Below are 23,498 nucleotides of genomic sequence, written 5' to 3'. Positions count from 1 at the left end.
CCCCCCCCCCCCCTGCCACTATTTGGGATAATTATAAAACTAGCCATAATATTGCTAAGTATTTTATTCTTTATATACCACATAGATTTATTTTACCGCTAAGGAAACTGGCTGCTGAACAATTGATTTGTCTGCTACAGATCTAAAGATATGAGGCTAAGTCCTTGGACCCCTGCTAGAGGCCATGGTCAATCAGCACAGCACATGCTGCTGTCTGATGGGGTGAGAAACAAAACATGGCTGCTTTAAACTCTGCCTATATTTGTCTGTTCTTCGTTACTGCCAACAGGTCTTTAAACCACAACAATCCACTGATCAAGGCTTAGATCCGAGTTCAGAGTGGGTTGGACTGGACTATAAAACATTCATGTGATATTTTTCTTCCTCTCATGCTGGGTGAGGCAACATGAGAAGGATTACTGAACACAACTTTCCCCTCAACATATGAAAGGATACACACACAGGTATAACTGAATTATTTTTGGTCAGCAGGTAATTTATACTTACTACTTTAAGTAAACAGCAGGTAATAAGCATAACAAAAATTCAGACTTATGCAAGCACACTGAGTATTTCTATTCAAACCTATGGAAGCTCAATACTATAGGTAAGGACAAGCTTGGAGTTTCTGCCTTCATTTTAAATGTCAGGTTATTTATATCTGAGGATTAGATTAGTCTTTAAGAGTCTGTATATAAGTATCCTATGCAGTTTGTTTTGTATTGTATCCAAGGAAAAGATGAATGTTAATATATCAAGATAAATTTATTTCTTAGTTACCGTGCCATGATAGCTCCACTGTACATGAAGTAGTAACATTAGTTACTGTGAACTTGATGAAACTGCATCTCTCAGAAGGCATCTCTCAGTAATGTGCAACATGACAACAGCAAGCCTGCTGGAGAATCTCAAATTTAATCTAATTTTTTCAAGGAGTATTACACAGACAGGAAGCATATTATATATACACATGCTGATTTTAGTTTACACACAGTAACATGTATATGTTACACAACCTGCCTTGTCATACAACTGTTTTAAACTACTTGGTGACCACTGCAAAAAGCAAAAGGAACCAATGATTTACCCGTGAAAAGCTGAGCCCCTGTTAAAACCAAATGTACTAAAAATGTCAGTAAGAAAGGAGAAACATGCATTTGCAGTTGCTGCCTAGAAAGTTGTGTTAGACTAGGCATAACAAATAAAAAGACCAACCATTTTTTTCAAACAAAGGGATAAATTCACACAGAAAAACTAGCTGAAAACCAAAAAGCACTAATAATCTGAGAGAGGTTGAGAACAGAGGAATTTAAATACAACTAATTAGAAGCATTATAATATCATCCTAAGTTGTAAGGAAGTAATCAATAAAAGAGCAGGCAAGAGGACCAGAGAGAGATGCTTTAATATGGAGCAGAAAGAACCTGAAAAATGAGTCCCAGAGAATCTCCTCAACAAATGTTGAGGAATACAATCTCTGCTGTTAAAGGAAGGAAAAGTCCATCTGTTTCCATGGGGGATTTTTGTGTATTATCAATAAATTAGATTTTGGGTAATAATTATGGGTGTGACTAACCTTTTTTCTTTACACAGAAAAGAGATACACTTTTGAATCAAGGAAAAAAGAGATCTCATAACTGTACAAATAGCCCGAAGAACAGTCTCAGGTTTGTTTGCATGTAAAACAACCAAAATTTGTGTAAAAGTAGTGTGATCATTCATTAGTGAGAATATAGGCTGACACCTTGAACTTTTAACAAATTATTCTTAAAAGAAAATCCCTTACAAAGTCAGGATCACGATTTTCTCTTGGTGCAGTTTTGTCAACCAGGGAGGAGAGGAGGTGTGAGCCCTAGCAGAAGAGGTTAGTACAGATGTACCGCCAGCAAAACTGTACATTTACCATCATGTCTTCATCAGTTTGAAGAGGAAGGATGAATTGCTTATTGACATACTGCTAGTACATTTAGGTCCACGCTAAGAGTATAACGTGCTGTCATTGTAATATACTGCCTGTGTAATATAATGGCATTCTTCTCACGGTAATGAACTCCTATCCTGTGCTTGATCCTAGATATCATCATTTTTTTGAAAGCAGGATGAACAGATTTATTTTTCAGAGAAATAAAATACTGTGAAGTGGTTGAAAATGTTAAGTGTGTTGTCACTGACAGAGCCCCTTTTAAAACTAGTATTTTTGCCTGTGATTATGAACAATGAAACCAAAATACAAAATAAACACTATCCAAATGAAGAACACTAAGAATATATTACCGTATATCATAACATCACTTCTACATTATCATATCTGAAAACCCAAACCTGGCAGTGCAAATCTAAAAATAAATCTAGCTTTGCTCCCTGAGAACAGTGGGAAAATTTTGGACTACTTGAATCTAACTCTGCTCCTCAGATTCCGCTGCTGAATTTCTAGTGATCGTATAACACCACACTACTGGACTGACTGTCTCAAAAAGTATACAGCACTCAGTGTCCCTCAACAGAATAACGTAACATAAATTGTTGCTATGGTTTGTGCAATGAACAGGAAAACACAGAAAACTTGATTTAATTCTGAAACATAAGCATGAAACATGATACGTCCTGAGCTGCACAGAGGACAACACTGAAACATGCAAATAGAGTGGATGAACCACAAGACCACCTAGGATATCAACAACTAGTCCTGAGCACCCTTATTAGTAGCATTGCACCTGCATTTTCAAGATGGAAAAGTCTGGGTTTAATTCTCTGTTTTTGAAAATGAAAAATTCTTCAAAGAGGTTGGTCTGGAAACATTTTTTCAACTTGAACATGACAAAAATAAATCATGACACATATGAGCTAGAGACTTTCTAAACAAAACTCCACCTTTCCCTCTGAAATGAACGAACAAAATGTAAGATAATTACAACAAAAGTGGTTTTAGTCTATTCTAACCAGATTCTTCCTGAGATTCTTCCCCTGATTTTTCCAAAAAGCATTGTTTTTAACTAGAGGTAAGAATGTCTGAAATAATTGAGCTAGCACCACTCCATATATGCTAACATATAAATAATTTGCTTGCAAATACTCAACAGAAAAAGGCACAGACATAGTCAAATAAGGCATTCCAAATATAATTAAGTTTACACATAATTTTTACGCAGCAATCAAACAATTCTAAAAAAATCCAAGTTTTTCCAAACTTGTTAACATTATGCATTGTAGATTTTTGACAGATTTCATACCAGGTTATTGTAATAAATAAACTAGTAATAATTGTTCATTTTTATTTTAATGTTGCAAAACCAGATTTTATAGTTGACAACTTCTGATTTAGAGTTCTTATTTATCCTTCTTTTGTTATCACTTTGTTGTCAAAATAATTATACATGGAAAATTATTACTTTCTAAACATTCTTCTGCTTGTACACACAGGTCAGTTACTAAGACTTTGGGTGCTGCTTTAAGTCCAAACAAGGTGATAGGACTATCTGTCTCACGCCCGAGTCTCTGCCTACAGATGGCAGTCTGTGTGAGAGCTCAATCCCAATCCAAGTTACTTACTATAGAGGACCTCTGGGTCCAGGCAGGTCTGGTGAATCTATGTGTAGCCCCAGATTTTGACTGCTGGAGAGTATTACAACCTGAGAAGTGTACAGAGACCACAGAATGGAAGAATACTACATATGTCTTTGCGTTGCTTGAAAGGAGTGGAAAATGACTTACCTTTAAGAGTCCTCAGTAAGGAACTCTTCTTTAAGCAAAAATAGAGAACTTAGGAACAGTGAGTATCTATTACATTGTGAGCCTAACAGTTGCATATCATTTTGTTATTATCAACTCTTAAATGTATGATGATCTTTACTGCTTGTTTTGTTGTTTCAGCTAACAAATTTTACCGCCTTTCCTTTGTGACTACATTAACTGTATCAGTTATAAACATTTTAGTTACGGTATCATTTTGATAATTTTAAGCACTTACCTTTCCTTTAAACTACTTGCTTGTTAAATCTCCCATATAGATCAGTTGTTCTTTGTTTTTTGTTTTTAATCTGGAAGCATTAGATGTCAGAACACAGCCCCTTTCTGCATTTGAAATATAACCACACAGCACATGCCTATTACACTGTAATAGTTGACAGAGTTAACCTACTGATCAGCTCTTGCTGCCCTTTTTTTTTTTTTTTGTTCTGGTTATTTGGACTGGCAGAGTGCTAATATATCCGTTAACATAGGTTCTCTTTTAAAAATACTTGACCATAAACCTTCTCTTATTTAATTAAGGAAGAAACTGGTGCTGTCATACACCTGACCTTCAGCAGATGAAGGAAACTTTTGTCTAGTAGGGTCCTAGCTACAGAATATCAAAATCCAAACCTGAAAATGTGAAATTGCAGAGAGGCCACACGTTTAAAACCATTTCTGTAGAAGTGAAAGCCTTTAGTCCAACCCACAGTGTTTTTCATCTTGATAGTGACCAAACTTGCAGCAAAAAAGGCAAACTGCATCCTCCACTGAATCAGCGAGAGAGCATAGGCAGCACCTTCCCCTCTATCTGGTGCTTGTCAGACTGCATCTCAAGTCCTGTGCTCAGTTTTGGGCTCCCCATTACAAGTAAGATATTGACATACAGGCATGAGTTCAGCAGCGGTCCACCAAGCCGGTAAGGGAGTTGGCACACATGAGGAGAGGCTGAGAACTAGGGTTTTTTTTTCAGCCTTAAGAAGAGAAGACTCAGGGGAGACCTTATTGCTGTCTGCAACTCTCTGATCTGGATATATGGAGAAGATAGAGCCAGACACTTCTCAGAGGTGCACAGTGATTGGATGAGAGGCAAAGGACACAGCTTGGAACACAGGAAATTCTGGTTAGATATTAGGAAAAACTTTTTTCCTGTGTGGATGATCAAATACTGGAAGAGGTTGCCCAGAGAGGTTGTGGACCCCCTGTCCTTGGAGGTATTCGAGACTCAACTGGACACTGCCCTGACCTACCTGGTCTAACTAGGCCTGCTTTGAGCAGGGTGATGGCCTAGACAATCTCTAGAGGTCCCTTCCAACCTTAGTTATGCTATGATTCTAACTACAAGCAGAGTTCAGATGATTTCTCAATTCCCCAATGGTATTTTCAGACCGAAAAGTGAACAGAAATTACTCTACCCTTCTGGAAGGAGACACACATTGGACAGTCCATAAAATCCTTTACATGTAAAAATACATATCATTTTCAATGTATATTGACAAGTAATTCAAGAAAAGCATTGTTAAAGTTGGATGTCTGAATTGCCTTTTCTAAAAATGTCAGACCAAGGAGGAAAGCAACTCTCGTAATTTCAAATTTTCTGAAATGTTCTTTGGCATTGTAAACAGAATTACAGATCCAGAGCCAGAAAAAACTAATACAGAATGCTCCACTTAAAATCCACCAGTTTGTCCAATGCAGCAGTAAGCAAAAACAGATTTAAAGCTTCAGAATTTTGCCAGTGCCTAGTGTCTGCTATAAACTACTTTGAAAGGGTAAAGCAAGAATTGCTGTAACCCCACAGCTCATCCATAAAATAAAAATGAGGTCTTCTTTACCATATCCAGGTACTGTTCCATAGGCTTGGGAGCATCCAGGAAGTAACACTTCCTTTGCAATGAACTACAAAGGCATCAAATGGTGGATGTTTTCATATTATAATTCTGTTATGGTACGCAGAAATCTTTAAGGAAAGAAAAATCAAACAGATTCCACAAACCTCGTACAAAATGGACAAAATGGAATACAGAGTTATAACCAAAGCTCCTTTGTCTGACCCCTACAATTGTGTTTTATGAAGCCAACTTTCAGAATTAAAGTTTTTGGGCCTCTGCATCAGAAGACATTTCTCAAATCCTTGAAAAAACTGAGCTTATTTGCTACTTTGTCTAGTTTTTCACTGCTGTATAAAATGGGAGACATTATCTCTGACCTGGTAAAGAATTCATTCACTGCTTGTAAATATCTGCAGAAAGCATAGGAAATTATATTAATCTTTTGAAGATCACAGTTTAGCGAAAAGTAACAAAAGATGTCTGTGTCTATTTGCATTTTCTTTTGTTCTTTGGCTAATAAAGTCTAGGTGATAGCATAAATTCATACAGTGAAACCATCTGTTCATAGGAATTAAATGAAAATTAGCAGTTACCGAGTATCTCTATCTTTAGTTAGGACTTCTGTCTAGCTCCCTGTGATCACCTGGACACTTTGAAAGCTTTTAGTGAAATGATCAGAAATATTTCCTAAAAGAAAAATACAAGCTAATGCTTAAAGTGGCTGGTGAAGCAAAGTTAGAAAACTCTCATATAAAAGCAGTTGTATACGTCTGGCTACATCCCAGATTCTCCACTTGATTAAATTAGATTAGGATTATCCCTATAATTCATTCCACTGCGACAGTGCATGGAAATGTAGATGATCTTTTCAGAAAACTTTGGGAAACAGTATTAGCTTCAAAAATAAAGATACTATCCTTCAGAGCGGCCTCCGAAGGATAATAGGGAAACTGTACAGTATATGCAATGTTACATCCTCCTCCCGGCCAACTCAAATAAACATTGGGTTACCATGATCTGCAGTAGCTAAAACTATCAAAAAGTTTCATTGTATCCCCACATATGGCATATTCTCACGTTTCTGTCTGGAGACATGGCACCCACAGGTGACAAGTTCTTCAGCAGGGATAGATAATAATCACTACATCAAAATAAAAATGCTGAGGTCAACTAAATTATCAGTCGTACAAAGGTCAAAATGGAGTCCCAAAGTACCTTTAAGTCATGAAAATCCTGACAAGGTTTAACTAGAACACCCTCAGTCATCAGATCACACATTATTCCCTTAAATGCTAGCAAACTACTCCCCAAGCAATTCTCAGTCCTGGCAGCATCTCCACCTGAAATAAATTTAACTTCTACTTAACCTCTACTATTACAATTCAAAGCAAAGTGAAAGGAAGGACATTACATGAGCCAGATCCTAGGAAGGGAGAAGCACTGTAAGGTGCCAAATGCTAATGTATTTCCCAATTAGCTGCAGTTCGGTGCTGAGTGTAGGCGATGTATCAGCACTCTATGGAAAGTTATGAGCCAGAGCCAATGGGATGGATATACAATATCTTATCTTTTGAAAGTGGTGACCTGAATATCTTTAAAAGAAGTGTGGGCCAGAGAGTATTGTTATCCCTTGAATATTCAGACTATGGGTGCAATCTCAGGCAACAGCCAAACAATGGATAAATAATCTCTAAGAGCTCTGCCAGTGTATCCAGGACATTTTGGAGCAGAAGTAAATGAAATGTAGACATTAGTCTTCACCTTTTCCAGGAACTCTCATTTAAATGTAGCTCCATACATTGAGAAAGAGAGACTTTTTCCAGCCTGTGGTGAAGTGAGCAATCTATAATTCAGCACAGTTTTAATGGCTAGAACAATTAACAGGAATCTTCTGCCCTTCTAAGACAGTCATGAAGGAGAACTGAAACAAGTTTTTTTTGTTTTGTTTCAGGGTTGTTTTTTTTTTTTAAACCTTCCTCTGCAGTTGATTAGCCATGAGTATCTGCCAGCTTACACATTGAATGCTGCTTCCACATGCTTTATCCTTAGCAATCCACTAGGCTCCTTGGTAATATGAGTACAGAGCACCCAATAGCTGTGGCAGTAACAGCAAACAGAATGCTTAAGTGAAAATTTGGTAATACCTTTCAGTGTGTATGAAGCTTTTGAAATTAATGGAGTTCCACTAGTTTCTGCAAGATGTTGAAATAGACCTTCTTAGACTTATTTTTAGTTTATACTTAACTTGTTCTACATTATTAAAAAATAATGAGTACAGGTAAATAGAATAATGGTAGAAACATGACTGTTCTGAAATCAAAATCACAGACAGGATTATGCATTCCATTAATCTTCAAACTTCCCTACATATGTCATACATTTAAGATGGATCATCATGCCTCCTACACTCTTAGGTTGAATTTGGTTAACTTTTACAGCTTTCCTTCTGTACACAGTTGTCCTGCTCCCCAGTCCTTGGGGTTTTGTGGGGGGGGTTTGTGGCTTTTTTGGTTGATTTTTTTAACATAAATCTGCCTTCAATTTGTCAATATATTCTAGGCAATGCTTACAATATTGTCCAGCTCCCAGCATGATTACAGCAAAGCTGATGGCAAGGCTTTTTCTCTGGTATGCAACTTTTTTATATTATAAAGTAAAGCCCTCACCACTTCTAGTTACATTGATTTGTTTCTTGCATTTCTAAAAACCTATAAATCCAGTCTTTTACACATCAAATTTATCTTTTTCTTGTGTAATGATTCAGGATCTAAATCTATTTCATGCTATGTGTCCTTCAAGATTATGTATTTTTAACAATACTAACAAAAAGAAGTCTGACCTGTAGAATATGGTTTAGCCTTAGGTCCTACCCTATGGCTATTTTGATACTCTAAGTATTCACCTTCCCTGATAATAGCTGCCCATTTATTTAGTGATAAATATTAATTTTACAGGTCTATAGCTGCCTACATCACTCCTTTTACCTTTGTGGAGTATTATAGGTATTACAATTTTCCACTCCAAATTTTTTTTTTGGTGTATTCCTACGTTCCTAGTTTCTCTAACATCACTATTAGTGATGGAGTAAGTTATTTCAACTAAATCACTCTGTACACTGAAATCTGCACAATCTGGATTGAATTTCCCAATGATTTTTCAACATTTATTTACTTAATCTTTATCAGGAGCTATTAGAAGTTTTGCAAGTTCCTCAGTCATTTGTAATGTGGAAGACATATTTATTCCCCTGACTTTTGCCTTGGGGAACAGTGCTACATTGGTTAATACATGCACATGATTCCTAGTGACAGAAATTAAGTTCAGCTGCATTATGCAAGGATGTGATCCAACTTTAATTTCTATCTCTAAAAAGACACTCAAAATAATGAGGCATGGCTACATGGCTTTTTCAGTCATCTTACACGAGAAACTTCCCATGAGAGCAAAACTAGAAAGGACTCCTTGAGACTGAGAATATTTAAAGACAATTATTCAAATCTGTGTGTGAACCACACATTCCAACCCAAATGCCAGGAGCAATCCCCTTTATGTGGATATTTAAGAGGGCATGATCTGCCCCAAACATTTTTGGGTTACGCAAGATGTTGAATTTTCATTTTAGCTTTTTTGAGGTGACATTTCTGCTCTTACTATGCATTTCCACTGAAATATTAAAGACTTGAGAAAAAGGTTACAGCAAACTGTGTACTTAACAGTTGGCTGAGGTAAGTCTCAAGGAGAGCAGCGAGACACAAATGACTGATTTCTGATCTGAATTCTTAGAAGTTCAAAGACACCATAAAATATAGATGTTCAACTGTCTTATCACTGTTGTGGCACGAAATCTGTACATCAAATAAAGAAAATAGACTAGCGCATGCATCGGGTGTTATAGGCAGAGATAAACATCACTGACAACCAGTTATAATGGCTCAAGTGTGTAAAAAGTTCTGGAGCCTTTTCGTAATAAAATATTACACACACAGTGTGTAATGGCTGGCAAAATATGTCTACATAAAATAAATGAATATTAAACGAGCAAAATGCTGAGAGCTGCCAACAGAACTGTATGGGTTAATAGGTGGTTTTTAGAAAGCCTTTTCAGACAAAGCCTCCAAGGTTATTGTGTTATTTCATGAATCAGTCGGTAAAATGTTTTGCCAATGAATGTAAGGAAGTTTAAAGCTGTTGGCTTTCGCCTACCGTACCAAGATCAGTCTTAAGATCTGTTGGCAGACTTAACTTTCTTGATCCTTTAACTGAAACAACAGAAAAAGGAGAAAGGCAGTTGTTAATAAGTAAGAAAGAAAAAGGAGCGAGGGAAAACAACATGCCATCTTCTGGTTAATACCATGTTGCAAATCTGTAACACTGTTTTTTTTAATCAGCATATGAAGGCAGAATTATGGTTTAAATATTTTCACGTACACCATTCAGCAAAATAAATGTAACTGAACAAAGAAGCACTGGAAAAAACATTACTCCAGCTCTCAAGAAGTGAATGGTGCTTTACACAGCTTTGGCTGTGTGCTGCAATATCTTACCTTGTGATGACAGGAATGATAAAAAAAAAACCAAATGAGATTAAGGCAAATATTGCAAATGCTGGTTATGCAGCATATCACAAATATTTAAACACCTGGAAACCAATTTAATAAGAGGGTGCAATGAAATTATGAGTTCTGATGACATCATACCTCAAGATACCATTTGAAAAAGAGAGGGTATGTTGTACAGGTAATGGAGACAGAACACACGATTGTAATATTACGGAAAGGAAGACAGATTGCACAGAAACGAAATACAGCAGCTTCATGAAATAATGTGTGTTATCTAGACATCAAAATATTGCACTTAATTTACTGAAGATTTAATTTTATGTTGTATTCCAATTATGCAACAAAACCATGATTTTGCTTCTGTTCAAAAATGTTTTCATTTCCTTACACACGAACACATTTTTAAACAATGAACACCAGAGAACTGAAATGAAGCATGTCTTGTAGCAGTCAAAACGGCATTAAATTTATTAAAAGAATGCCTTAAGAAATCTTCTATTAATTATTCAGAAGACTTAATTTCCAATATGGTTCTTTCATTTTGCATTCATTCAGTATTTTTTCCCATTGGTTTCTGGCTTTTACCCCTTACCCATACTGTCTGTTACTAGAAATGAACAACGAAGTATTTGTCAGCTAACTATTATACTTCTACAGAAAGTCCCACATGGTAAGTATCACAGTGACAGGAACACTGGGACATATGAATATAAGGAACAAGTCCTTTGTAATTCCTATTTAATAAGCTTTTAGGTCAGAAGGATGCCCCGAACAGCCACTTACCATTTTAAGTCACAGAGCCCCTAAAAGAAATTCTGTTGTATACTTTTGTAAAGTGTCATAAACTACAAAGCCTGCAATGTGGCAGAAGAAAGTATCAGCTGGCACCTATGCTAGATGTTTTTCTTTCTTTCTTCAGGGAAGAGCAGGGGAGCCCTCCAGGCTCTCGAGCAACATTTTGGTATCAGTAGAACCAGCACAGCCCTCCCAATAACCCATTTCTAGCTGTCACGTTAACTGGATGCTTTGGGACAAGGCAAAGAGATCTCTTCAGATCAACCCAACATCAAAATATACATCACTAACATGAAAATTCTTGAATTTGGATACCAAGTGTTAGGCTCCTACATCCATTTTGGGCACTCACACAAAGTGCAGCTTGATTTTTCAGAACAGCCTTTTAAAAACATTCCATTTATCTGAGCAGCTGTCATACGCTCTTTCAGACTGTGAATGGAGGATACTGCTCCAGAAAATCAGTGCTTTGCTATAGAGAAAGAGAAAGCAGCATCACTCGTGATATAATGTCCTTTAAAGGAAAGGACAACATCTGGCCCAACCAGCCCTCTGAAAAAGGATTACCAATTCCTGAGGAATACTGTGGGACACTACTAACAGACTAGGATCTAGATTAGGATATTTCAGAGCTATAAAACATAGCTGCATTTAACACTAAGGAGCTTCATTAGTGCTGTCATCATGGAGGCTTTGAGCTTTGCAAAGTGGTGGTTTAACCTCTTCTATTTCTATGTTACAGATGTTTCTGTATAACAGGAATTACATGTCTTGTGTTATATGCCACAGCTGTTCCCAAATTGTGGTATGTATGTCTGAACTGCAAGACTGCAGAAATAGCTCCCAACTATTTGTGTGCAGGCTCATACAGGACATGCAAAGTATGCACTTTCTGATTCCTCTGAAGGACTCTAAACAGGCTTGATTTGGGAGCTGCCACAGCTGCTCACAGACGCAATAGGCATACCATACTGAAGGCTGCAATCTAACTCAGTCACAGGATGCTGAAGAGACTGAGGATCGGGAAGAAGAGGAGTATACAGTTGATGAGTTGGTTTATGGGTACAGGGATAGAATAGGGGACATGGTGAGTAGGGGGCTAAAAGACAAAGGAGACACAGAGCATGAGGAAATGAAGGAATTGCAGTTGAGGAAGCCAGGAGTTACTCCTACCGCCATGTCCACCACCAAATGTGGAAATTTTTGGCGTAGGACATGATTGTGCTAGGACACAGCGTGGACCACTGTCAATAGACCACATCTTCGAGGGTAAAAACAAAAGGAAGAGCTGGTTGCTTTCATGCTTTATTGTGATTAAAGCTGTGCATATTACTTTTCTCTGAGTAAAACTAAGATTTTACTATTAAACTGATCAGAATGTGGGTATTATTATGTAACCTATTTTTAGTACCTAAATCATGTATATTTTACTATGTCTACATTTATTATAAAGGAGGATCATGCATGTAAACCTATCTTGCTGAGAAAGAGCTTTTGAAAACCAGTTTAATTTAAGAGTGAAGTAGAGTATAAAGGTTCAAGAGGCTAGCAGAGTTGTTTGTTACCATTATTTGTTTGCATTCATGCTGGAGGCAGCCAGCAGAAATTGTGATGCCACAGTGCAAGGGAAGACAGCCCCCGCCCAAAAGAGCTTAATGTGTAAACAGTCAAGTTATCCAACTGTGGGATGAGAAAGAGGCACAGACAGAGTTAATAGGTATGGTCTGGCAGCTAGCTAAGCTGAGCACCCAGTTCTCCTGACCAGACAACCTATCTCATAGCCATATGGTTCCTATGAGTCTTTCAATGAAAACACCAAGGCACAACCAACAAACAAATGTGCGCTCGTAGCTATGACATTCAGTGGTGTGTTCCCCTCAGCTGTTACAGCAGGACTGTAGTCAGAAAATTGAATATTATTCAAAATGAAGATGACTTCATATGGCTTTTCTCCTATTCGGCAGCTTCTGCCTGCATAATACTTTGGAGTATCAGTCCCAGTCTCCTTCTGCTAAAACATGGATTTGAGAGCCTAATATTTAGATACCCACTTGGACAAGGTACACAGTAAGGTCCTGGAGGTTTGGCTGCTGGGACTCAGAGCCAATGTAGAGACAGCCCTCTTCCGTTGGTGGCCTCAGGCAGCACTTTCCCGTGGGAGCTGCTTTCAAGCTGAACCTAACTCTCACCCCTGCCCTGAGCTACAGTTCGTGCTCCATTGCTGCCATTCCTGTGCCTGGCCATGGCCCTGCTGATCCAGACCTGGACTCGTGGACCGACATCCTCCGCTGTCCCTGGACCTGCCTGGTGATTACCAGGCTGTGTTTGGCCCTGGTCACCCTCCCCAGAGCTGCCCTGCTCCCTCGCTTAGTTCCTGTCTTCCTGGTCCATAGGAGCCGCTGGCCCCTGTTGGTGAGCTCAGGCCCCCTTGAAACCTGAGCCAAGCACCATGGGCTGCATGGGGGCTACCCCCACTGCTGCCCCTGAGCCAAACACCATGGCCCAACCCAGGTCCCCATTTCCTGCCCTCTGCCAGCTCATACTGCTCCCTGTTCCTTGCTAATCCCTACATACACATCCCTTCTCAAGATCTTAAGCAAGCATGAATTCACCTGATCAGAAACCCCCTCACATATTGGAAAAAGTGATAAAATTCACCTTGTATTCACAGTGCAGGAGCTAACCTCTCTTTAATGATTAATTTGCCTTCTGACTAGTAAACATTCTTTTTAATTTAATATAAGTAGAAATGGTTATGGTAGCAGTGTTATCAATAATCAAGTTTCAAAATAAATTACATTCTATGCTTTCCACACACCCAAAATGTTTTGAAACATTTACTTTCTTGCTCGTTTTCCATAAGAATATAATTTTCAAACTGAGTCAAACCTCTTCAGCTACTTTGTGGTTATCCGCAAGTTAAAAAAGAGTGACTATTAGGAACTTAATAATATTCTTCTTGAAACAAAGCTATTTAAAAACATTTCATGTAGGAAAGTGGGATTAGCATAGCATGGGCCTAATCCCAGCGGATTTAACCAGTGGAATGAATCAGGATATCAGCACTTGGAAATCACAGTACGTATAAAAACTCGCAATCTTGCCTTTAGAGACCTGTTCCAAAGCTCATGGGAATCAATTGTGGAAATCTTTACATAGCCTTCTCTCTAAGCTCTATGGTCTTAAAAGCATTTTGGATGCGAGCCCCCAATATGAAGGTGATTTCTTAAGAAAAAAACACAAATGCATTTTCATTTTAGAACACACATTTGAGAAGTCACTGTCCTGTACACGGACTGATGAAATTCTTTCCTTCTGGTCTTTGAAAGAAGTCTAAACTGTCCATTGCATCTTACACAACAAAGTTAAACGACCGCTCAAAGATGCATTTTCTTGTACTCACAGTGTATTCTCAACTACATGCTTCAATATGAAGCTGCATATAAATGGCTAAAGCAGCAAGGGACATATATATTATATAATTATGTATATTATATCTATTATATTCCTAAGAGCCCCTGAATAAATTTTCCTAGTGAGATGATAAAAATAAAGGTAAACTTTACTGGAATGGGTACTGTTCTGTAATATTTTATATAGTAATTAACTCCAACATTGGATGTAGCACCATTTACATTATGAGTGCTTACAAGGCCTCAGAGTTTTTTATTTTGTTTTAGAGCTACTGAGCTCTTACATGCCATTGTAGAGTGAATGTAGTATGAAGCCCTAACTTTTGAGCTCCAAATCACAAACAACACTCAAAATGCAGTTTGACTTCCTCCACTGGAAGAACATGGCGTGCATGAGTAAGAATAAGATATTCTGATGGTATCGAAAAATCCTGATCTCCACTGTTCTTTATATGATTTGAGGGTTTTTTTAAGCCAATCAAATACTATTATATGGCATGCCATGCTGCATCACTGCTCTCATGAAACATGCTTTATATAGATAAGTGTTTTGGTTTTTTATTTTTAAAGTTTTTTGTTCCACAATTTTTACCAGTGTTATTCCATTTATATTGCTATATCTGGAATACATTTTATTTACAGTGGAAACTGCCACCACTCAAATATTCACAAATAAGCAGAACCTTTCAAATGGCTCTATTAACTTTTTGTCTTCCTGTACAGTACTGGAAATGCATCACTATAGTATTTAAATACTAATTTAATTAAAATAAGATACCAGTAGTTAAGGAAGATTATTCCTCTCCTCTGCCTACCATTCTTAAAATGCAAGGTTGGTATTTCTTCACTTGCTGCTACCCTCTGTGAGGCACTGTGAATTTCAGAGAAATTTTCATCAAATGGTTTAATTTCATGTTCTAGTCTGAAAGGTGTTCAGAACGGGAAACTGATTTTTCAATTACATTGTCTGCAAAGCCATGCTTTAGTAAATAGTACAGGAGGAGCACCTGAAAAGACAGTCTTGTGAAACAAGTTTAAAATATTGCTCAATGGAAGAAGCTGGATTTGTACTGAATTAGAAACCAGCCATGCATGTAAAAGGAGTATTCTTCAGCACTGAGTCTCTTGCTCAGGGCTCCAACACTCATATCGGTGATAGAATACAAATGCCTAATTTTGATTTGAGGCAGGGGAGAAGAGAAACAACAAAGCTGAATTACTGAGTTGGCCTAGGCTGGCTCCGCAGAAGCTTAGTCAGAGGTTAAAACATTGACAAGCAGTAGGTTGTTACAGGCAAAATAAATTTTTCAGGGAAACTGAGATGGTTCAGGTAGGCTAAGCAATGTTCAGGATCAGACCTGTTCAGGATCAGACCAAGAGATGAGGAGGCAGGAGATTTTTCAATTTCTCCAAGAAGCTTTTATCAACACTGTTCTTATGGGCCTGGTTGGAACTGAAATCTGACTAAGTTATGTGACAGTGTGCTCCCCCACCCAACCTGACCTTTACCTCCTGTATCCCTGCTTAAGCGATAACTACCAGGGGCAGTCGTTAATGGATGCTGATAGTGATAGCTTCGTCCATTAACGAAGTGGATTTGGGAGCCAGATAACAACACAATAGCCCTTGGTTATTGTGAGAAATATGCCCACCTGACCACAGTTATCAGTATGCAAATATGACTGTAAGTCAATCATCTTACCCCTACAAATAGTGAGCAGCCCAAGAGCCCTTTGAGCTCTCCTGCATGGCAGTGGGCTGCACGCCAGGATCTCCCTTGAGTAGGGATGCCTCTCAAGGTTACTCCTCGAGGTTGAGAGATTCCTTGCCACAACAGATACTTGGTAGGTGACTGATAGCATGCTAAACTTTGAAACCTTAGCTAAGTGATATAAAGGATTGATTGCGTTTATATAATCCTGTAGACATAAACCATTGACCAAGTCTGGGACTAGGATTGGATCCAGCCGCACTCTGAGAAGTTTAGAAAGCAAGGGCGTCCTTTCTGAACCTCATGACTCAACGGGAGGGTCTCCCTGACAGTTTTGTCTGACCCTGTCCTCTATGCAGTAAATAATCAAGCGTACCTTGCCATCGAATCTTGTTCACTGCCGCATTTACCATTGAACTTTGTTAATTCACTCTTTAACTCACTGTTTTCTATCAATAAAGTACTGTTGCTCCTCTCTTACGAGTGAAGTGCAGTCTCACTCCATCCGCGACAAGTTACTAATGGCTCTCTTAGATGTAAAGCTGTTTGCATCTATATTGGCAATTAGCGTGCTGGAGGGATTCTTCCTAGGCATTGTCTTGGAGTCTCAAAGTATGTACGTGAGCACATCAATGTTGTTCCTCAAATCATTCCCCTTCTGATGGAACTGAGGATGAAGTTGCTCACCAGTGTGCCATCATGTGTGTGGCGTTTGTCACGTAGACTAGTGTCCTCCAGCAGTTTGCACTTTGTGTATGCGTTGTGCATACTCAGGGCCAGTAACTGGCATGAACTTCACTGCCAGGTGAAGAACTGATGTTGATGTGGTCTGGCAACCATAATGAATTGCAACAACTCAAACTCCGTTCCTTCTGTCTTTGCAATCTCATCAGTTGGTGATGTAGTCATACCCAGTAGGACCTTCGCTGGGCAGCAACTTGAATCACTGGACTCAGCAGCCAAGTGTTATTTCTGTTTCTACTAAATTTCTGAAGGATAAAGTCTTGGCCTATCTTCAGCAGAGATCTGTAGTCAAACACGGATATCATGGGACTCTACAGAGTACAGCACACTTCCATTATGGAGCCTGTGTACCATGAACTTTAAATAGATCAAAGGCAAGACTGGAAGCAGACGGATCCTCTTTGATGAATCCGTAACTATGCAGATCAATCAGTTGTGTTCTATGACAAAGAAATGTTAGCCAGTGCAAAGGCTGATGTAGCTGGGAGGCCGTGCTGAGAAGCACAAGGTAGTTCCGCTCCCAAGTTCTTGGAGGTCGCAATTTTGAGGTCAGTTACTCCAGGTGATTAGACTGGATTTTCCCCAGTTTTAGAGCAGGTATGCCAAAGCAAAATTATTTTAATTTTGCATTAATTTAATAAATAACTAATATCAGTCACAGTAAAAGTAACTTCTATTTTAAACAGCAGTAAATTCTAATAATAGTTACTGCCAACAAAATTGCACCTGAGTTCACATTTTAAAGATTCAAATATAGCTTGGAAAACAACATGGAAGGGCTAAAATAGGAAACATTAATAAATATGCCATGTTTTCCCTGTTGAATGATCTCCAAAACAGAAAAGCAGAATAAACTTTGGAGCAAATAATCTTAAATTTATCTGAAATAGATATTTTTGATCAATAGCAGAATGAAAAATTGAAGCTAACTGCAGAAAAAGTAAGGTGCTATAGGAGGTGCTACCATTATAAAACTAAGCATATGCACATATGTTTACCAAGTCAGTGATCTCTTAGTTTTCAGTAAAAAGAAAAAGAGAGTTTGTAGCTCGTTTCTGGAGAGAAGATTGAAAAGATGAACCCCAGTGAGCCACACAATAAACAAATTATACTGAATTATAAAATGTTTTATTTTACAGCCCATATAATGCGTTTCTGAGGCTCAGCTCAAGAGTTTGAGCTCCTAGTGTTATACCAATATTATTATAGCCTATTTCACTTTGATATTCCCATGTCTACAGAATTTGAGTTGCAAATAGTGCAAGGAAATACATATTTCAAAACAGCTATTTTGTTTTAGTTCTTGATGTGTCAGAGAAACACTTTCATTAGTTTCAGCTTTTTGTAAATTACTAATTAGTGGCCTCCATTCAAGATTAATGTGTCCTGTTATAATAAAGTAAAATATGTGAAATAAGAACAGATGCTTTGAATAGTGTATTTGTGGGAATTTGTTACCATAACTTGGGGGGGGGGGGGAAGAAGGAAAAGTATCTATCAATACTTACCAAACTACAAGGAAAAAAAGAGTGATATGCGTACCAGAAGCAAAATGAATGTATCGCAGCTACACCTGCTTATTTTCCATCACATTTAAGTCAGCTACTAGAAAACAGGTCTAAGCAACGATTTTTAAGACAGTGAACTCACATTAAAGAGATCAATGCAGACTAGGCACTTGCGAAAAAGTCTTCTAGGAATGAGATGAACTCCACCTTCTGAAGGACTATGGGTAAAATGGGAAACATTTATAAGTTTTTAAATGGCCATGATTTCACTGCTGGGTCAGAGTGGTTGATAAGCTAATATTTTTATTTGAGGTTACGCTTCCACTGTAAATTACATAACTTAGGCACTGGTGGATTCTAATGGTTAAAATTTACCATCTCCATAGTGCTGCTTTTCAAATACTTTCTCTACATGCACATATGCATAATATATATATAAAATTATAAGGACTCCCTACTGAAAAAAAAAAGTCAGAAAGCCTTTTAAGAAAACAGAGAAACAAGCCTCTAATAGGAGGATATAGGAATATACCTGCACAATGTTGTTAATTCAAATGTTTTCATACTCTTCACCTCAAGATGCACCACGTACATTTAATTTTTCTTTAAGTAAACAGACTTAGGATTTTATTGTGCTATGTAATAAGCACTTCTCCAGTAATTTCGTCTCTTTTGGAACTGTAACTATGCACTCCGCTTCTTAGGGGTTAATGAAACACAGTGATGCATGACATGAATGGCTTATACAGACTGCAGGAAGAGAAGCCAATCACCTTTACCTGAAGTGGGAGACTTGCAACGCTCTAGCTCCAGGGAAACTGGACTGTCACTGAGTTCAGTCAGGCCTGAAAAAATGGAGTTAAAAAGTTAAGTTACAATCTAACAGGGCATGCTTCAACTTTCTTGGTTGATGATATTCTGCACTTTAAAGTAAATTTGGAGAAAGGAATGGTGTGAAATGGAGGGAAATATCTATTTCAGATAACTGCAGTTATCAGGCTGTCACTGCAGAAATTGAGGTCTGGTTTAAAAATCACACCTCTTGTTAACTCAGATTTGTTTTCTGAGTGCCTCAGGGTAGACAAAGAGTGACTGTACCTAACGAGAGAAAACAAGTAAATATTGTTTAAAATTTACATCTGTGATATGAATCAAACTCATTCATCCCTGTCAAACTGATGTGGAAACAACTCTATGCTTTCAACTGCTGCAGAATGCAGGGAGAAAACCTTAAAACGGGGGTGGGGTGGGGTGGGGTGGGAAAAACTGAAAAAAAAAACCAACAGTACTGGTGAAAGAAGAAAGTGAATACAAAAATATCACCACTACTATACAATATTAGGAACTTTTTTATGAATTCACACAAGATAGCTCATTTTAAAGGACACAGAGGCAACGATAATGCTGTCTGAATATATCACGGAATTTTTGGTCAAGATACTTTATATATTATTCATAAATATTTGTGAGGAACTCATTTGTAGCAGTCTACTATGGAAGATGGCAACAAGTAAAGTAATCTTAGTTTATACTGCTTAAGCTTGGGCTTGTTTCTGTGATCAGACTAAGATTCATCTTTGGCACAGGTTGCATGTACAAGTTCAAACATGCCTTTTGGCATGCTAGGGAGAGAAAGTCTGAGCTCATGCCACCCTTTACCATGGGCTAACTGTTGAGTGGATGAACTGGGCATGGCCATACCTATTCAAATGTACCCTTCATATGTATCCCATGGTGCCCTATGGCCTATATTAAGTGGTCCACACTTGTTATAAAGAGCTCTGACACTTCATGCCATAGGCTACTTAGGACTGGCAGACAGCCCAGCACCAGACATCCATCTGCTAGCAATGTGGACTCACGGCATTCAGGTCATAGAACCTAGTGAACGTTAGCCCACATTCAGATGTGCATTACTATTACTGATACTGTGTTTACACACTGCACACGTTGTATCCTGGAAGTCAAACATCCTATCACAACCTTTCAATATGCTTTAATCTGGTACCATGCCTCCTGCAACGTGACATGTTTTAATTTCTATGGCTTCTGGACCCTCAGGCTCAGAGGACCTCATCCCTAAAGTTCATAGAGACCCTTGTTTTAAAAAAATTCTGCTACCATTTTGTCACCAATGCTGTCCTCTTTGTATTAAAAACAGTGCGATCTTATACGTAGGTACTGGTTTTTTGTTTGTTTTTTGTTTTTTTTTTACAATGTAATTTTGAACTGCTCTGAGAAATGGGGAGAATCCAGAGCCCCAACAAGCAGAATAAAAAGCTTCTACCACTAATGAAGCTGCATGAGTGCTAGAACAATTTTGAGAGTGCTTAGGAAAAAACAGCAGCATTGATTTGGCCTGTAAGTCAGTAGTAATGACATATTTGCTCCTGACTTCTAAACAACAAAAGATTACAGTCTAGATACTAATGTTGAAAATCGAAGATTTTTTATTTTGAGAAACGTACTTGAATCTTTCTTTGATTCAACTTAGAATCTGTGAGGGAATTTTATATTCCAATCAATTATGAGTCCAGTCACTTTTGACATTATGATAGAATTCAGGAACTGCAACCATTTAGAGAGCCTCTCTGTGTATAGCTTTCTTACAGCAAATCTTACTTCTACCCGACTCTAGGGTTTCTGTATGTACCTAGAGATTTGGGACATAATTGATTTTTGCTGTAGAACTGTCTGCAAGGTACAGTGGGAGCGAGTTTGGTGCATTTGCATAGCACCAGAGGCATTGGATAAATAAAATGAAATATTAAACTGTTTCTTTTACAAATGCAGTATTGGAGGTATTAAAATTTTAACACTATGGTTATGATGTTGTGATTAATGAAATTCTTCTAAACCTTGTATAGTTACTATTGGTGATAATTACAATGTCGAATGCCAGGTCAGATTTTGCTTCTAAATAGAGTTTCTTCTTTTTTTTTTTTTTGTGAAACAGAAACAATATTACAGCCCAATATAAGTTATGGTGCCACTGACTTAAGTAGGAAATGCACCAAGTCGCACCACTGTTCTGAAAACCCAAGAGCAACCACCGTGAGAATACCACAAGCTCTTTATGTTTGGCAACAGTTTTACAATTTACAACAGTAAAGATACGTTGCATGTTATGGTATTTAAAAATGGTGAACATGTGAACTTCTCTACAAATCTAGACTTGTCAAGCCACTATCACCTCTAACAATGACCACCAACAGATGCTTTAAACAAAAAAAAAAAAAGTGCAATGAGTCCCCATGTTAAGCATAAGTGGTACTATGTGCTGCCCTGCACAAGGGCATTGTCTTAATCTCAGACACTTAGATTTGCTTACGCGCTGCCACTTGCAGATTTTCTCCTGCCATAAATAAATCTTTCTTGCATATAAATATTATAATGAGTTCTTCTCATTATCCATCCAGGTATCCAAAGTCTCTTTTAATCTTACTAAATTCTAAATCCCAAAGATGTTATATGGCAATGAATTGCACAATCATCATTCACTGAAAGGAATAAATATACATTTGTCAATTTTTACGTGTTACCTTTGATTCCATTAAATGTTGTCTTTTGTTTCCCTTTGAGATAGGAAAGAGCTCTCAAGCTTTTCTTTGTACTATTGCTTATTTTCTACTGTCATTTCCTTTTTAAGGAAACCAAGCTAAATCTTTTCAGTAATTTATCATGGATAAGTATTTCCATGCAACTCAGCTTCCCTTGAATGTTTGAGAGACTACAACGGCTACTGAAGTTAGATTACAAAAATATTTTCAGTTTTCCTTTTGAAGGTCTGTAGGCCCAATCTGTGTCCTGAGATATTTTAGCTATTTTTAGCCAAAAAAACCCATGCCAGCAAATTTTGAGTCCAGGAAGAGCAAGAAGAATATAGCAACAAGGGCAAATAACTGAGATTGGCAATGTAAACAACCACCGGTGAGAAGATGTACCCATTGCCATTATAAAGAAATTGGCCTTGATTTGAACAAATTATAAACATGTGAAAATAGTGCAAGATGTAAATATACTACATAAGGCATTAAAGCACTTCTAAAGACATGTCCCATGGATACTTTTCAGTTTACTGTGATTCCCATTTCCTCTTTATTAAAGGATCAAAAAAATATACTGTCTAGCATAGAGTAACAACTTTTATGAACTCATGATTTAATTTAAAATTATTTTTGAAATTTTAAATTTATATTTCTATGATTAAATGATACAGACTGATATTTACCTAAAAGCACCCAAAGCCATCACATATTTGCTTATAAATAAATGAATTATAAATAAATTATCACAAATATTCACAAGCCAGTAAGTAAGCCCAGTGTTATCTTAATCCATCATCTTCACACCGAATTACCACACTGTTTTCTTTATGTTTAAATATGATGCATTCTTTGGAAATGACAGTTAGTTCAGAATATAGCTGTCAACTTAAAACTCAACCTATATTAGCTTCTACTATGTTGTCAGGTGTGATTTAAAGTGTCAATTACTGATATGCAATGACTCATAACACACAGTTTTCTGTGTCCTCCTGTCAGACCAAGTTTACTTTTGCTCACATCCTCTCAAGGGACCGTCTTGAAGGAGGAACAAGGAGTTCTCACTGAAAAGTCTTCATTCTGAAAATTATTTTCCAATGGATCAACATCCTTTGAACTTGCCAACTTTTTGGATGCTTCATAAAGACTATTTATTTTCTTGTTTTACCAACAGATGGTATGAATTTCTAGTAGGAGATGCAAATTGCTTTTGCAAGTTGGTATTTTTATATTCTGCTGCAAACACTATCTCTCTAGATGCAGGAAATGTACTTGTTTTAATATTTGAATATATAACATATACAACTTGATTTCAATTGAAGAAAAAAAAAAAAAAAGAAAACCAAACAAAAAAAAACACAGTTCTGCATTACTGCAGGGAGAGTTTATTTTATTTGGCTTGGCACATATTCTTGCTACAAAGGAAGGTGGCTTCCAGCAGATGTTATAGCAAATGGAATAGGTCATCAACACCAGAAAGCTACCTCCAGCTCTGCACTTACCCTCATCTTAGCCTCTTATTTTCCTCAAATTACTTCCCCTGATAGGACAATTATGTTTCAGTCTCTGCCATTATGTATGCGTAGAACCGATTACATTTCTCCTTCTAATTTCTTCCCTTCTTGCTTCTCCCTTCCCACTTTTACCTCCCAAACCAGCAAA

General features: G+C 37.6%; 1 protein-coding gene across 1 annotated transcript in view; it reads right to left on the bottom strand.

Annotated features, from left to right (window-relative positions):
• STXBP5L (syntaxin binding protein 5 like) overlaps window positions 1-23,498 on the bottom strand; it is a 216,841-nt gene that overhangs the window by 24,335 nt on the left and 169,008 nt on the right. The window contains 1 exon segment of the mRNA XM_009287153.1: window positions 19,071-19,136. Coding sequence (XP_009285428.1) covers window positions 19,071-19,136 — 66 coding nt within the window.

The sequence above is a fragment of the Aptenodytes forsteri genome, unplaced genomic scaffold, assembly GCF_000699145.1.
Source record: "Aptenodytes forsteri isolate BGI_AS27 unplaced genomic scaffold, ASM69914v1 Scaffold216, whole genome shotgun sequence".
Lineage (NCBI taxonomy): Eukaryota > Metazoa > Chordata > Aves > Sphenisciformes > Spheniscidae > Aptenodytes > Aptenodytes forsteri.
Note: the sequence above shows the minus strand (reverse complement) of the source record. Positions and strands in the feature narration are given on the sequence as shown.